This window comes from Elaeis guineensis, chromosome 1 (assembly GCF_000442705.2).
Source record: "Elaeis guineensis isolate ETL-2024a chromosome 1, EG11, whole genome shotgun sequence".
Lineage (NCBI taxonomy): Eukaryota > Viridiplantae > Streptophyta > Magnoliopsida > Arecales > Arecaceae > Elaeis > Elaeis guineensis.
Window position 1 is genome coordinate 157,288,886 of NC_025993.2, and position 15,824 is coordinate 157,304,709.

Sequence of the window (15,824 nt, forward strand, 5' to 3'; positions counted from 1 at the left end):
TCTTTGATTCTTGAATTAGATCAAATCCAGGATTTTGTTTTAGATTGAGAGAAGTACGGAATTAAGGATCAGGTTGTAAGTTAAAAGCTATGACTTTTAGATCTGACTGACAGTAAATTTTATTTATCTTTAAAATTTTATTTAATATATTTTTATATTTTTAATTTAAAAATTATATAAAAATATATTATTTAGAAAATTAAAAGTTTGAAAAAGTACGTATCTCATGCATAAAATGAAATTCAAAAAGTTATGGATCAATCATATTAATATTCTGGCATGATTATAAAATTTTTAAATAAAATAATTTCTTTATGCTGCATGATATACACTTGCATGAACTTTTGACTAAAAATTATTTTATTATTTTTAATAATAAAACATAAAAATATATTAAAACATATTATGAAAATAAGCACGTTGGTCTTATAGAAATTATGAAAAAAACTCTTTAGTTAGACTATGATTTGGATATATCCAACAGAACTGATCATTGGCCATATGATTAGAAACCAGTTTCTCCTGGACCTACCCAGTCAGGACTAATTGCTAGCAAAGTTAGTCATTTTGGATCTAACTAGTCAGGATTGATCGTTGGTACATGCTGATGTATCGCATATTTATTTTTAGATTTAATCTTTTTACCCTATCACAAGGTTAATCATAGTCGTATGAATCAGAGCTAGCTAGTGGGGTTGATCATTGATACATGCTGATAAATCACGTATTTTGTATTGTAGGGTTAATCTCTTCTGAACTTTATTATCAGATTGATTGTGGTTGTAGCCACCAAAGACAGAGAAGGGATTTTATGTTTTATTATTATATATGGTATATTTTGAAAAAATAATTCATATTATCATGTGTATCAAATTTTATTAAAATTATAATATTTAGTAAAAAATTTAATTTATACTTGATTTTTTCGAGATATTACTAATTTATTGAGTCTGTAAAGTTTTTTTTTTTTTTTTTTAGATCTAGAAAAATATGTGAGACTTGGAACTAAGCAATGAGAAAATAAGATCATAGAGGATATTTGTTTAGTTCTATTTTTGAATAAATAATTTAAATTTTATGTTAATCATTCTTATTAGCATTGGTGAACTTTTTTTTTTTTGAATCAATAATAAATTAGAAATTTATTTTTATTTTCACTGTCGAAGATTGGATTAATATACATTTATATGAATGAGAAGATGAGGGATTAAATTCTAGAGACATGGGCCGTTTGTCGTATGGCTGACCCGGCCCACGAGACAGATTTCGGAGGTATTGTCCACAAATAGGTTATTGGTGATGCGACTATGGACAGCTCCTCATTTGCATCTCCTTAGCAGACATTTAGCTAGATGAATGCTTGTCCTACACCAAACCAGACCAATTGGGGGTTGTATCCTTTAGACGAAAGAATGTTTGGCCATCTTGTACGATATCAACCGTTAGATCGTACAATAACCACCTCCAGAGCTGTGCATCTTAAGGGAACACAGAGGTTTAGTGCTGTGGAAGTGCGATCCAACGGTTGATGTCACGAAAGAGAGGTAAATCATTCTTTCGCATGAAAGATACAACCACCCGACGGAGGAGACGATCCCATGAATAAATAGCCCGACAAACCGCGACCTTCATTTGATCAATCCTCTTTAAATCTTTCCCACAATTTTTAGAAAATTCACGCCCAATTCCCCTCTCTTCTGTAACCCACTGTGATCACAGAAGAGAAGATTTCGAGTTTTCTAGCCGCATCCTTGCCCCACCTTGGCTTTGCCTTTGTTGAGTTGTGAACCTTTCAGTGATGATTTAGGGTTTCAGGATTCCCCCATGGGAGTCCGAGAAAAACCCCTCCTTGAATTGATCTCCGTCTCCTCTCATCTCTAGCGGCAAATTCCTCCCTTTCTCCTCTTTAATGTGAGCTCGGGGCAGTCAACGGCATGGAGGGCGTCGACGAATCGGAGCGGAAGCAGCCGCTGGTCCCTTGCTCTTCGAAGGAAAAGAAGGTATGACCCGAATACATTTCGTGCACTTCTTCTGATGGGTTACGACTAATCTTACAAGACTTCAAGGTAGTTGTGTCGGTTTCGGATGGATTTATGCTATCGATTAGCTTGTGTTGTTTTTTGAGAAAGGTTTAACTTGTGTTATCGGACCAAAGCTAGTAATTTGGTGGTTTGATTCCAGTTCTCGATCGATGGATTGCTTATAATTTGTCTCAATTCTATACTGTGGCTTTCATATGGAGACAATTGTTTTGTTGTCCGGTGCGTCAAACATAGAAGCAATTCTTTTATTTGTTGCATTGATATCATCTGTCCTTGTGAGTTTGACTCGGTGTACGTTAACTGCTATGTTTTGAGTTTTATGAATTTTCCTTTTAATTAGAGAATATAAAATGATGTTGTAAAGGTTTTGGAGCAGTCCTGAATGTTGTTGAAGGAAAAGAAGGATGTGTTTGGAGGATGCGGTTACCCGTTATTGTTCTCAAATCCATGTCTTCCATATGGCGCATGCATTTTATTGCCATGGGAAGCGTATAAAGATAGGATTTACATCCAAAAAACCAAGTTAACAGACATGTTGTCTCTTTCTAAAAACTTGATCAAGCCTAAACACCCAAAGTTATCTGTTGGATTGATTAAGGGAATGACGAAAGTATGCCCCCATTGGAGTCATATCCTGAACTTGAACATTACTTTACGATCTTCTCCTTTAAAAAAAGGTTAGGATGGAACTTTGGGCCTGCAACATGTAATGTTGGCTAGTAAATGGCAGGGCTGTCGAGGAACATTTTATTGGTAGTAGAATTGCAATATCTGGTGGTTTCAAAGGTCCTCACAAGGCATTGCTCGATTGGAAGATCTGATCAGAGGACTGTCGGGGAAACATAAAATGCAGTGAAGTAGCAAGATTTGTTTGCTCTCCTTGATTAGAAAAGCAAGGTAAATGGTTAGCTATCAATTTAATTGGCACCTCCTGAATTCTTACTGGCACTTTTATCTTTTATTCTAACAATGTTTTTTTTTTTTTTAAATTTCTTATGGATGTCATCATTTTACTTTATTGACTTTGATACATTTCTGCCATGTTTGACTCTTTTACTTTATTGAAATTGCTCTGTGTGCCATGGTTTTTCTGGTAACAATCTGTATGCCATGTGGGATTGTACATTTGACAATCTATTTTTCAATATAATTGCTCTTGCATATTCTAGTATCGGTCTTGTTGTGTAGTGCCCACTCCCAAGGCAAAGGATAGTATAAGCTAGCTTATCACTTGAACAGCGAACTGCTTATTTAATTTGTGCTAGTATTGATAATACAAGCTAGCTTATCGCTTGAAGACTGAACTGCTTGTTTAATTTGTGGTAGTGTTGATAGTACAAGCTAGCTTATCACTTGAAGACTGAACTGGTCGTTTAGTTTGTGCTAGTATTACCGTTTCATTCGAACTTAAATAAGATTGGAGAAACATTTTTTTTATCAAATAATCAAACAGTGCTTCTATCAAACATCAAATCAGACATCGAAGTCTTGTTTCTCTATTTTACAAAACTTAATCTTTCAATAATACCAAACATGGATGTCTAGAACTTGGATGTTTGGTTTATCCTGCTACTCTAGTTTCAATATCTGTATTTGTGCTTATTTCTTCTTTTTTTTTTAATGCATTATGTGTTCTTACAAAGAATCAACCATGTCTGCTTATTATCAGTTGTCAGGATGTTTGGGATGATTATCTGTTTTTTTTTTTTTGGGTTGCAATCGACTTCAGCTCAAGCCAATGAAAATATTGTGCTAGAATTGATGCAGTTTAACATTGGAAATTTAATGGTTCAACTGCTTTACTGAAAGAGATTTTCAAGAACGAATTTGTTAAGGCCTAATTTCTATGCCTAATTGTCTCATACACTTTATTGTGAAGGGCAAACAAACATTCAAGGTTCCAATCAGGATTGGTGATCGTGCAACTAGTGATGTAATTGTCAGGCTAAGGACTGATGAAGGGCGTGATAATTGGTTCTACTGTCATTCACAGATTCTCATAGAGAAGAGCAAGTATTTTGCTGATCGCCTTTCTGAGGACTGGCCAACATGCCAGATCCTTGATTCTCGAAATTGTGTTGAAGTATACTGCCGAGAAGTGGAGTTCAACTTTCATGTCAGTGCCCTCCGGCTCTTCTACGTAACAGAGCCACACACTTGGCATGGTGTAAGGAACACACTCGGCATCCTCCAGGTTGCTGACCACCTGGGCTGTCACCAGATGGCTCGTGATTGTATTGACTACTTGGAAGCTGTACCCTGGGAGGAGGCTGAGGAAGAGGAGATATTGAGGACCATCCCTCATCTGGGTTCACAATATGAGCAGATCCTTGCACGCCTTCAGCCTGTCGACCCAACAGCAGTGCTTGGGATTTTCATCTCAGCCATCCGTTTTGCTACATCATCACCCCCTCCATCTATGCGAGAGCTAAAGTCTTCCGCTCAAGACCAGCTTGAGTATATGCTCACTGAGGATGATGATGTCCCTATTCTGGCCTTCGACAATGAGATAATGAAATTCGAAGTCAAAACTTGTGTGAGGGATCTTTTAAACAGATTCAATCACCTGATAGAATCTTTCTTGAGCACATCTCTAGACATGAACAGGATACAGGACCTGCAATCCCTTCTGTCTGACATCTCATGGATTTGTCAGATTTTAAGTAAGATGGAAATGATGAAGGAGCTGATTCATTATTGGGTGGATGCATCTGTCAACATAGTAAAATCTGTTGAGCAAGCGAACGCAAATGATGACATGCTGGACGCTAGATTGAAAGTGGTTGAAGTGGCCTCCAAGGTTTTGGAGGCAGCAGGGTTCGGGAATGTCATACTTCCACCTGCAAAGAGGCTTCATGTGGTGAAGGTTTGGCTTCCATTTGTGCAGAGAACAAGACCTTTGGTGGGGCAAGTTCATCCTGATGACGAGGAGGTGTCATCGGTTAGGATAGACAGTGAAATCTGGCAGAATTTGGAATCAGCGTTTGTTTCAATTGTGCTTACCTTGCCATCACAGGACCAAGCGGAGATCCTGGCAGAATGGCTGAGGTCCGAACATGTCCGATACCCAGACCTGACAGAGGCATTTGAAGTCTGGTGTTATAGGTCTAAGATTGCCAAGAGGAGGCTCGCATCATTAGGTGGTCTTGGCACCATGACTTAACCCTCAGGTTCCTCCATTATTATCCTTTTTTTTTGGTAAGTCCTCCATTATAATATCATACACTTCGTTGTGAAGTTATACCTTCACAGATGAGCTGGACGAGATGTCATGTACATGTGCTCCTTAATATTGTTCATATAAATTTTCCAGTTTATATTAAATTGATTCTCCTGTCAGGATTCCTCAGATAATTAAAATTTCCTTTTCATTCTGTATGTTTCAGTAATGTATTAATTATTCATTGTATTTGTTGTATTGCTATTAAAAAATTGAGCACCTTAAGGATGTTTTAAGTGGTTGGAGGCGGGCATCTATTCTACAATGCCAACCAGTTATGCTGTCATCTTTTCATGTGAGGGAATTTGTTGACATGTCTTCTTCATCCTTTTTTTTTTAGCCCCTTCGTCCACCCCCACCTTTTCCATGCGTATTTGAAACAGGCAATTCATGATTACTAAGATTTGTATAAGTATTTGTTTGTTAATTATAGGATATGTTTGGTCGGGAGGAGATGGATTTTGAAATGAAAATGTGAATAAGTGGCTCTAATTTTGGCCGTTTGGTTGGAGGGAGTAATATTCTCATTCCGATTTCGGGAGAAATGTCCAATTCTTTAAAATTTAATCTCTATTCTTTTTAAATATTTAAATCTCATTTCGATATGGGTCATGAACCAAACATATAGGAGGATATGATTTTCATTTCAATCTATTCTAATTCTAATTCCAATTTTGCTTTAGGTTGCAGAGTAAATATACCTTTAGTTTAATAAACCTTATAAATCATGCATTTTTTTAATGTAATTCTAAATTATGCAACTTATTCAGACTAAGAGCAAAACGGAAACAAAAATATCCGGGGCAAAAGACCAAATTAAAGCACTTCCAAGTCTTGCACGTAATACATATGTTTTCTAGTGAACAAGAAGGTTACGATCAAAGAAATGTCGGAGTGCTTCCCAGATTGTCATGATGCACGTATCTTTATTTTTCGCTCAAAGAAGTCAATTCGGAGCATGTCATTGGACCTTTATCAGCACTGGGTCTACTTCCATCACGTAAAGTTCGATAGGAATAACGAAATCCTAGTAAATGGAGTAGTCATCTCATCATTACCTCTCGAAACTTATTATTGGGCCTAGTCAAATAAAATTTGATATTGACCGACAAGTAGAAGGATATCTTTCCTGAAATCCTTCTATTCCGTTTCTTTTTGCATCCCTCTTGCCACCTTAGTGATATAAATTTATAAAATACCAAAGCCTCTCATTCTGTCTGGAGGTGGAATCCCTACAGTTAAAAGGCTAATCAGTGATTTATGAACCTCGCCATCACCTCCTTGTCCACATGCTTTGGCTTCAACAACAAGATAAGATCAATCTCTGAGTCTTTGCTTCCACAACAAACCACTCACCAACCGATCCATTATACTGTGGAGGCCGAAAACAGGAATGAGAAGGCCATCACTCCCTCCATCTATTAATCAGACAATTCATATCCTCTTCCCTCCCCTCCTATTCTGTAATGCTTCTTAAGCAAGGCAATTTGAATGACAGCAAAGTGTGGTCTCCACTACCCACCTCTTCCCATCTCCATCCATGCGATTCTCTATTCTACATATTTCATACTCCACCGCGACATCATGTCCCTCCTTCGGTCTTAGGAAAGCAACAGGTCTAATCCTCTGCCTCTCAGATGGATTCCACAGAGGAGCGTGCTCTTTCCAGCAAAATACTTGTTGGTATCTCACTTGACGCACGAGCTAGCAGTGAGCTTCTTTCGTGGGCAGTTGGAAATGCAGCTCATCCAAATGACACCATTGTTGCCTTGCATGTTCTCGGTTGGTGTAAATTGATATATTCTGTGAACTCTAAAACTTATGTTGGTGTTTAGATGCTATATATTTTTCTGAGAGAAGTATTCTAGATGCTATGTATCTATTAAATTTTCTAACAATTAGAATGCTTATTCGATAATTAGAACACTACTTCTAATGCCGATTCTAACTTCGGTTTGTAACAGTTGGGAAAGGAGAGAAGAAAATTAACTCTGATATGACTAGATTGCGCCAAGCAAAGGCCTTTGTGATTTCCATGCTTGGAGAGTTCACTGAGATCTGTGAAACTAAGCAGGTGAGCTGTGACAAAATTTTTCTATCCATTAGGTTATGCAGTGGAATCTGGTGAAAATGTTGTAAAATGTTTTGTTTTTTAGGTGAAGTTGGAGGCGAAGGTCAGGAGCAGCTCGAGCATTGGAAGGGGTCTTACTGCTGAGGCAGCTTTGATCGATGCCAACTTTCTTCTCGTTGGCGGTTCAAGGAATTCATCCCAAAGGTGAGGCTACTGCTACCTGAATCTAGAGTAGGTTACATATATTCTTTTTTTTTTTTTTTTTTGTTCTAGCTTTCTCTTTGCATTGGTTTCTCAGTTTATTATGATGTTTCTTTTACATTCACTTTAATTATGCATTAGAAATTCTTATGAAATCACAAAGTATTGCCTCAAGTATGCTCCCGAAGGCTGCTCGGTTATCGCTGTTGGAAAACAAGGTCTGCCTCAAAATGACACTTATTTGGATTCTCTAACATGTGAAGGTAAGAGCATTCTAATGATCTAAATCAAGCCTCAAGTTTTTCATATTAGACTTAACGAAAAGTTTGGTCAATCTACCACAGAAAACCAATCTTTGAGCTCGAGGTGGAACAGCAAAAACCTCCATGTGGGTAAGGCTCTATCCCCTCTGCAAAAGCTTTTTGGGTCAAATTCCAAGATAGAGAAGAGGAATTCATCCCGTCAAAGTATCTGTGAGAAAAGCTCACCTAGAGCTGTTCTAGATGGACCTGAGGGAGAGAACGCTGCTCCAGAGGAATGCTTTAGTCCTTCTAGCAATGAGACTAGCAGTCGCAGCCGCACCGGCATTTGGAGGCGCCTTTCTATTGCCAAGCTATTCTTTCGCTCAACAGAGCACTTGGCTGGAAAGGAGACCGATGGGTGTTCGACCTATACTGAAGACCAGAAGCCTTCTTGGAGATGCTTTAGCTATGAAGAGATTTCTCGTGCTACAAATAACTTCCACCCTGGTAAGAGGATCACCAACTTTTTGACAGCATACATAATTTATTTTTCTATTGTTCTGCATTACATTCTTTTCCAGGCTTTTTTACTTCCTCTGCAACGATTAACAGTGTTTTTTCTTAAAGAAATAATTATCCAGCTTCCTCACCTTTAATCTCAAAGAGAGAGAGAGAGAGAGAGATCCACCTCCATATTTCGATACGTTAAACTATGTTAATACCATCCTGCTATGCTCAAATTTCATATATTTTTGCACCGATTTGAATGTACATCTCTTCCGGTCTCCTACTGAATATTTTGGATAACTCATGTAGTGTTCTTCATATTTAGCTATTAATTTTTTGGATATCAGAAAATATGGTTGGTAGAGGAGGATATGCAGAAGTATTTAAAGGAAAACTCTATAACGGCCAAGCTGTAGCAGTGAAGCGATTGGCTAAAGGCAACACCTGTGAGCAAAAAGAGAAAGAATTCCTTGCAGAACTAGGCATAATTGGGCATGTATGCCATCCAAACACAGCCTTCCTGATAGGCTGCTGCATCGAGAATGGACTTCATCTGATATTTGATTTCTCTCCTAATGGAAGCTTGGCATCAGCTTTGCATGGTGAGGATTGACCCATTTTCCCTTTCCCTTGCTCTTCAAAGTCAAGGTACATGTAGATTTTGTAATATGCTTTCAGGTAAAAATGGCGAGTTTCTCGAGTGGCCAGTGAGATATAAGATAGCCATAGGGACTGCTAGAGGGCTGCACTACCTTCACAAATGCTGCAGAAGGAGAATTATTCACCGTGATATCAAGGCCTCCAATGTTCTCCTTGGGCCAGAATTTGAACCCCAGGTGAAGGTTTGAGTTCAGTCTGATTTAGAATTAGCAGGGTAGCTATGTGTATATGTATTTCTTGGCTTGATTGGTTTTTTTCTTCTTACAGATTTCAGATTTTGGACTGGCAAAATGGCTTCCAAAACAATGGACTCATCACTGTGTCATCCCAATAGAGGGCACTTTTGGGTAAATAATTGCTAGCCTTTACATTGAACAAGTTCATGAAATACAGAATGGGAAAGCCCTGATAGTCTAGCTCTAATGACATTGAAACATCCAAGACAGCTCTTTCAAACAAACGTCAAACAATGCGCTGTGACATCACTAAATCTTTATCTAAAGCCTTCCCTAAATCCATGAAACAATGAGCTCAAGTAATGTAATAAAGACCAGTAATAAAGATCTATAGAACATTCCCAATGAAGCATGCTTCTGAGCAGGTATTTGGCACCGGAGTACTTCATGCATGGGATTGTTGATGAGAAGACTGATGTTTTTGCCTTTGGGGTTCTGTTATTGGAGATTGTTACCGGCAGGAGGCCTGTGGATTCATCAAAGCAAAGCCTACTCCTCTGGGTAAATGAGCTAAAAAAAAAAAAAAAGAACACATCCAGTCTTGAGTCAACCGCTTGCTCTCTTGCTGACAAAATTTAACTTTGTCCAGGCCAAGCCACTTATAGACACTGGGAGAGTAGATGAACTTGCTGACCCAAAGCTCGAAGGTAAATATGACCTGGACCAGTTGCAGAAATTGGTGCTCACTGCTTCCTACTGCGTGAGACAGACATCTATCTGGCGTCCATCCATGAGTGAGGTAAATCACATGTTTGTCAAAAATTCCTATTTGGAAAACAAAGCCCAAAAGAAGTGTATTAATGTCTTCTTTCCTTTTTTTGTTCTTGATATGAAGTCGTGATAAAATCTAATAGGGCTTACCATTCAATTAGAATATAAACAACCCGGTTCCACATTATAGGGACTGATTTTTTTTTTTTTTTTAACGATGAGAAAATAAGCCCGTGTCAAGTGTAATATGAAATTATTTTCGACAAGAATTTACTTGTTTCATCATTGTAGAAGTTTAGATTCCTTAACTAATACACATTAATGCTGAAGCTACAAGTTCAGCAGAAATTTATGTGAAAACCTGAAATATTAGATTATTTGAGTTGATGTTGTCTGTCTAGAATAAACAGAATAACTGCTTAACATTTTTATATTAAACACTAACCAAGGGGCCTTAGACTGGTTTATTCCTCGAAATACATTCTTTAAGACTTGCAATACACAGAAGGTATAAAAAATCTTCTTCTTCACAGATGAAGATTGTTTTTAAATTTGAATATAAAGAACTTGGTTTGATTCTTGCATTCAGGTATTACAGCTCCTAACGGACTGCGACGACTCGAAAGTAGCAGAAAGCTGGAGGATGCCTGAAAGCCAGATTGATGAGATGGATGATTGGAGTTTGGGTACAGACTTCTGTTATCCCTACTAGCCGTCTCTTCCAGAAAATATTGGTAGGTTTAAAGTTCGTTTTTGCTTTTTGCACCGGTTTAGAATATGGTTGACTTATAACTGTGAGAACGATGATGAAGTTATTTGATCTTTGTAATTTATTGCGATACGCATGGATGTCAAAGTTTTAATTTCTCTCTGTTTCAATGCCATGTTATATGATTTTGCGATAAAAAAAGTTTCCATCTGCCGCCCTGGTTGAATTAAGATATCAGCCCGAAGAGAATTGCAGATACGTGTCACATTTTGGAGGTGGCTAAATATATGATTGATATCAGGTAAGTGAAACTGTGCGAGGAATAAATTTGGTACGACCAAAGAAGCAATCGCCATTATTAAGTACAAATCGCAAAGCCAAATGGACCAAACTTAGAGTTGACGAAGATGCTCCAACTTCTGAAGCTTGATCTGACATAGATAGAATATTCATCTTTATTTTATCTAATGAATGTAAATATAAATATAAATATTAATTAGATGAAAAAATTTACATCTATACTCATTTTAAATGTATACAGATATAAATTGGATATTGAAAATCTTAATATAAATACGTCTATAAGTTGGATAATTAAATTTGATGATTATAGAATCAAAAATAGTATTAAGTAGATGATAAATCAACTTAATAACATATTAATATGGTCATATATTTTTTTTTAAAAATTAATGAGTGATATATAAAATTAAATAGGATTATAAGTAAAATTGAATATTCAGATACGGATTGGATAGTTGTTTATCCATATATACATATATCCATTTTTCTCTAATGGATATAGATATGAATATTAATCAAATGTTCAAATTTCTATCCATATACGAGTAGACTTAGATACAAATATGAATCCGAACAAATATCATCCGATCCACTTCCACTCTTACTTCAAAATCTACATTGTAGATGTCTATCTAATTTTTCTTTTCAATTGTTGGATATTTTATTTTTCAATTCTCATGATTATATATATACTAGAATGGTTTAATAAATTTTTATTTATAAAAATTAAAAAAAATACTCCACCTCTTGAAATGTTAAAAGTTAATTTTGATGATCCTGTAAATTTAAATTTTATTATTAAAGATTGTTGCGGCTATCTTCTTATTGCGGGTGGTAAGTGCTTCTTGTGTTGCTCGATTTTTTTTACCGACTCATAATTGAAATTTTTATACGTAATATTTTTTTTAAATTTATTTGGATGATTGAATCCAAAATTTTATAAAATTTATGATCTAATCATCAAAAATATTAAATTATAAATTAAAATAAATCTATATCTATAATTATTTAAAATTATTTTTATGTGGAATGGCCCAGAAGAAAAAAAAAAATTCTGAGATCATTTTTTTTCTTTTTCTCAGCTATAAGATTGGATAGATTTTTTTCTCTCAATAAAATTCAAACTAATTTATATAAAATAATTTTATATAATTATAATTATAGACTTAATATATAATTTAATATTTTTATGTTCATCACTGAATCTTACGAAAGTTTGGATCCAACTTTTCAAACACGTCCTTAGATTTGTGTTGATCCTTCAATATATCGTAGACGAAGCAGACAGCACCATGTACGGACATGAATCCTAAAGCACCACTTGTCACGTCCATGTCCACCTCCATCCACCCCTCACTCCTGAGCTCAGAGAGCAGAGAAGAAAACCAACCACCAATAGCCTTCCAGAATGACATCTCGCAAGCCAAAAAAGACTACCAGCATTAAGTCCAAAAAAAGGGTAAAAAGGTAGAGAGGAAAAGGAAAAAGGCCGTCACTACCCCGAATAAGCCACTCTCTCCTCCAAACCGAGGACACTTAATTTTTCTCGCCATTCAAAAAAAAGGCCTTTAAAAACGCAATAATAATATACATCAAAGAGCGAGACAAGAAGACAAGGAGAGAGTTCATAAAAGCCAAAAACAACAATAAATCTCACAACAGAGCTCCAGGCTCCGGCCCGGAATCGCGGAGATCAGAAGGACGGCACGACGCCGTAACCATGGTCCACCATGAACGCCGCCGCTGCCGCGGCGGAGTAGATACGGTCGACCTCCGCTTCGATCTCCGTTCGCTTGGCGAACCGCCCCTTGATCCTTGGCCGCGTCTCAGCGTAGGCCTTCCGCGACGCGTACCGGATCGTCTTCTCGAACCGCCGGTTCTTTCGCTTCTCTCGGTACCTCATCACCCGCGCCTCCCGGTCCATCTGTGCCGCCGGATTCCCCGCCCTACCCCCGCTGCCGTACGGGTTCGTCACGTCCGCCATCGCGCCGCCGCCGCCGCCGTATCTACCATCCGGCACCACCCCTACCTCCGACGAGGACACCTGCTCAGATTCCAAGAATTTGAGAAACAGGCAAGAGATCGCGAATTAATTCTAAAATTATCTTGGTCACGGTTTTTTTATGAGGGTTCTTACGCTGTGGCTCAGGGAATGGGCCGTGTAGGAACTGTAGGAGGGCTTGGATTGGGTGAAATCGAGATCCAGGCCGCCATCAGGCGCGAGGAGGGGCGGAGGTGGCGGGCCGCCGACGGTCTTGGCCTGGACGGGGACGACGCTGTCGGTCTGGTGGAATCGGGCGTCCATGGAGGAGGCGTAGTCCAGATCCAGGTACGGATCCACATCTGAGAAGAAGTAGTCCGCCGTTTTCAGCTCCGGCGCCTCCAACATCCCCCCTTTGGGGTTAGGGTTCGGGGGAGTAGGACTTGGTAGGAGCCACGACGCGGCCTCCGCTTCCTCCGCCTCGTTCTCCTCCTCGTCGCAGTCGTCGACGCCCTTGAAGAGGAACCCCTCGCCGCCGCCGGCGGACTTGAGGGCGGTGGCGACGGGTTCGAGGAAGGGGACGACGGGGACGCGCTCGTGGCGGCGGGCGAGGGGGTTGGCGGAGTGGATGTCGGCGTCGCAGGTGACGCAGAGCGCGGCGGCGTCTGCCTTGCATGTGACACTGGCCGGCGCCTGCTCGCAGACCTCGCACATCCACACCCGCTCGTGCCGCGACGCCAGCTTGTTCGCCCCGTGCACGCGCGAGTCGCACGTGCCGCAAAGGTACGCCGAGTCCGCCCGGCAGAACAGCAGCGCCGGCGACCCCTTGCACGAGTCGCACCTCCTCGCCGCAAACCCCCAAAACCCTCCCTTCGCTCGTTCCATCTCGCTTGCCATCTCTCTCTCTCTAGTCCTCTTCCTTGCTTCACTGGTACCCTCCCTCTCTCTCTCTGTGTGTGCCTCTTCCAATTTAGTTTTCTTTTCTGCTGAGGTGGGGGTGTTCTGTTGGGGAGAGCTTCTATCTTCTTGTGGTGGGCGGAGGGGTTGGTGACAAGCCTCAGGGGACGCGTGGAGAGCTGGTGGCCATGTAAAATGATTTGAAGTATTATTTTAGGGAAATGGCGGACCTCTGCTATCGTAGCTGCCTTAGGTCTGTGCCGAGGTGGGACCATGGGGAGATAGGGTGGGGCCTCTGGCATAGAAAATTAGTATTCTTAACATGTCACCGTCCCACGATGGCGGGACCCGGCTTCTTACCAGTGTCGCTCCCTCGCGGCCGGTGATGTGATCGCGTCCCCGTTCTCCTTGGTCGTTAAATCCCAATGAAGCTGTTATCCCACAACGACGTGGAGAACTTTTACCGGATATTCCGCTTAAAATGACTTCGGAAGGAGCGTAGAGTAAGACCGGGGTTAATAGCGGTAGAATAACTATGCCATTTGGCAAGTTATTACATGCATATATAAAAGAAACTTCTTTTTTAAAAAATTAGTTTTGAACCTGTGTGCTGGTTCTAAATCATATCATTATATATTTTTTAAAATTAATTATTTTTTAAATTAATAAATTAATATGTTAAAATAATATCCATCTAAAATTTTTGATATCAATCCATATTATCGATTATATATACAAATAAATTTTAATTATAAAAATATAATAATATCATATTTTTAATCACATCATTTAATTCATATATATGAACTTCAATTCAATTATTTAATATTATAATATTTTTTATTTTTATTTAATTTAATAATATTTTATAAATTTTTTTAGATCCACATGACATCATATATGATAAATTGATGCTTATGTGGATAATTTAACTTACTAATATATTTTCTTTTGGTTTCTACTTTATATATATATATAGACATATATAGATAGGCATACATACATATATAGACATACATCTACATATACGTAGATATACATACATCTATATATATATATATATATATATATATATATATATATTAGATTGTTAGTCCATAATCCAATATATGCTCTTATTACTAAACTAAGTGTAAAGCCTCTTGAAACGGCTGTTTCATTTTAACTGCCGTTGTTTTATATCTGACAGTAACCGGGTGTGGAGGATTAATCACGAGGGTAGTTACCTCCTGTCCCTTCTGGTGCCGATGGATGACCTTATCGGTCAGAATGTCGCAATTGCCCCTCCCTCCCTGGTGTTGCAAGTGTAAGCAGCTTTAGAAGGGATCTTATCAGCTTTAAGCTTTCCCGTGTTGCGAAGGAGAACCTTGACGTCGATCGCTTGGACCTTTGTGGCTCGCCGACTCGTAAAATTACGGCCCACGCCCCACGGAAGGCTACAGGCACTTGTCCTTAGTGATGTGACGCGATGAAGGGCAATACCGTACTTTCGATAATCTCATGACGACTGGGCTGCCGTCATCATATGAGCTCGTTATCGTGAAGCACTGAACGGCTTAGACTTCGGCCATCGATAACCACGTGTCATGGATCATAGGGAAATTCGCGTTTATCGGACACGCGTCGGGTGAGGAAAAGTTAATTGGATAGAACGATACTATGAAATCCGTAGCCATCGTGCTTCCTGGTAGGTGCAAAAAGCCGGAAGCAGGAAAGGCGAGAGGCAGAGGCGAACATGTGAGGTGGGACCCGGTGGGTTTTCATGATTCGGGGTGGGAAAAGGAACGGCACGGGAGTGGGATTCGCGGTGTGGACCATCCAATAAATATTACGGACATCCCACGATCCCTCTAGATTTCCTGCTTTCCAAACGAGTTTTCTCCTTATCGGTGGGCTTTTGCGTATTAGGATTACCGATCTGCTACAACCTTCTCTTCACTTACTCTAGGGAAAGACCGCCAGAGTGGTCATCAGACCTTGGATCGTGATCTGATGGCTCTGAGCGGCTGGACTCCCAGCAAGTGGCTGGGATGGTGGCCCGCCA

The 15,824-nt window shown here is 39.3% G+C and overlaps 3 protein-coding genes across 4 annotated transcripts; 2 read left to right on the top strand and 1 right to left on the bottom strand.

Annotated features, from left to right (window-relative positions):
* Positions 1–1,374: 1,374 nt before the first annotated feature.
* Positions 1,375–5,416, top strand: LOC105039243 (BTB/POZ domain-containing protein At3g05675). Its single transcript, XM_010915320.4, has 2 exons — positions 1,375–2,000; positions 3,922–5,416. The coding sequence occupies exons 1-2, from the start codon at positions 1,935–1,937 to the stop codon at positions 5,203–5,205; spliced, it is 1,350 nt and encodes a 449-aa protein (XP_010913622.1). The 5' UTR covers positions 1,375–1,934; the 3' UTR covers positions 5,206–5,416.
* Positions 5,417–6,522: 1,106 nt separating this feature from the next.
* On the top strand, positions 6,523–10,774 carry LOC105039244 (probable receptor-like serine/threonine-protein kinase At5g57670). Of its 2 annotated transcripts, XM_010915322.4 has the most exons (12): positions 6,524–7,044; positions 7,227–7,336; positions 7,419–7,537; positions 7,676–7,797; positions 7,879–7,926; positions 8,038–8,283; positions 8,631–8,885; positions 8,962–9,119; positions 9,211–9,290; positions 9,545–9,680; positions 9,769–9,918; positions 10,480–10,774. In XM_010915322.4, the coding sequence occupies exons 1-12, from the start codon at positions 6,900–6,902 to the stop codon at positions 10,600–10,602; spliced, it is 1,692 nt and encodes a 563-aa protein (XP_010913624.1). In that variant the 5' UTR covers positions 6,524–6,899; the 3' UTR covers positions 10,603–10,774. The 2 variants fall into 2 exon arrangements, with proteins under 2 accessions (XP_010913623.1, XP_010913624.1); XM_010915321.4 differs by having other exon boundaries at positions 6,523–7,044; positions 7,879–8,283.
* Positions 10,775–12,469: 1,695 nt separating this feature from the next.
* Positions 12,470–13,908, bottom strand: LOC105039245 (zinc finger protein CONSTANS-LIKE 3). The gene is made up of 2 exons (XM_010915324.4): positions 13,040–13,908; positions 12,470–12,946 (listed from the first exon to the last, which is right to left on the bottom strand). Exons 1-2 carry the CDS (start codon positions 13,778–13,780, stop codon positions 12,596–12,598), a joined length of 1,092 nt encoding a protein of 363 aa, XP_010913626.1. The 5' UTR covers positions 13,781–13,908; the 3' UTR covers positions 12,470–12,595.
* Between the last annotated feature and the right edge of the window lie 1,916 nt (positions 13,909–15,824).

What these genes read in the sequence shown, in the direction of transcription:
- LOC105039243 (XM_010915320.4), top strand. Translation starts at nt 1,935, where the DNA reads ATGGAGGGCGTCGACGAATCGGAGCGGAAGCAGCCGCTGGTCCCTTGC. An exon ending in GCTCTTCGAAGGAAAAGAAG is followed by an intron (nt 2,001 to 3,921) that starts GTATGACCCGAA and finishes TTTATTGTGAAG; the next exon opens with GGCAAACAAACATTCAAGGT.
- LOC105039244 (XM_010915321.4), top strand. Translation starts at nt 6,900, where the DNA reads ATGGATTCCACAGAGGAGCGTGCTCTTTCCAGCAAAATACTTGTTGGT. An exon ending in TACAAATAACTTCCACCCTG is followed by an intron (nt 8,284 to 8,630) that starts GTAAGAGGATCA and finishes TTTGGATATCAG; the next exon opens with AAAATATGGTTGGTAGAGGA. An exon ending in CTTGGCATCAGCTTTGCATG is followed by an intron (nt 8,886 to 8,961) that starts GTGAGGATTGAC and finishes ATATGCTTTCAG; the next exon opens with GTAAAAATGGCGAGTTTCTC.
- LOC105039245 (XM_010915324.4), bottom strand. Translation starts at nt 13,780, where the DNA reads ATGGCAAGCGAGATGGAACGAGCGAAGGGAGGGTTTTGGGGGTTTGCG. An exon ending in CCCATTCCCTGAGCCACAGC is followed by an intron (nt 12,947 to 13,039) that starts GTAAGAACCCTC and finishes GAATCTGAGCAG; the next exon opens with GTGTCCTCGTCGGAGGTAGG.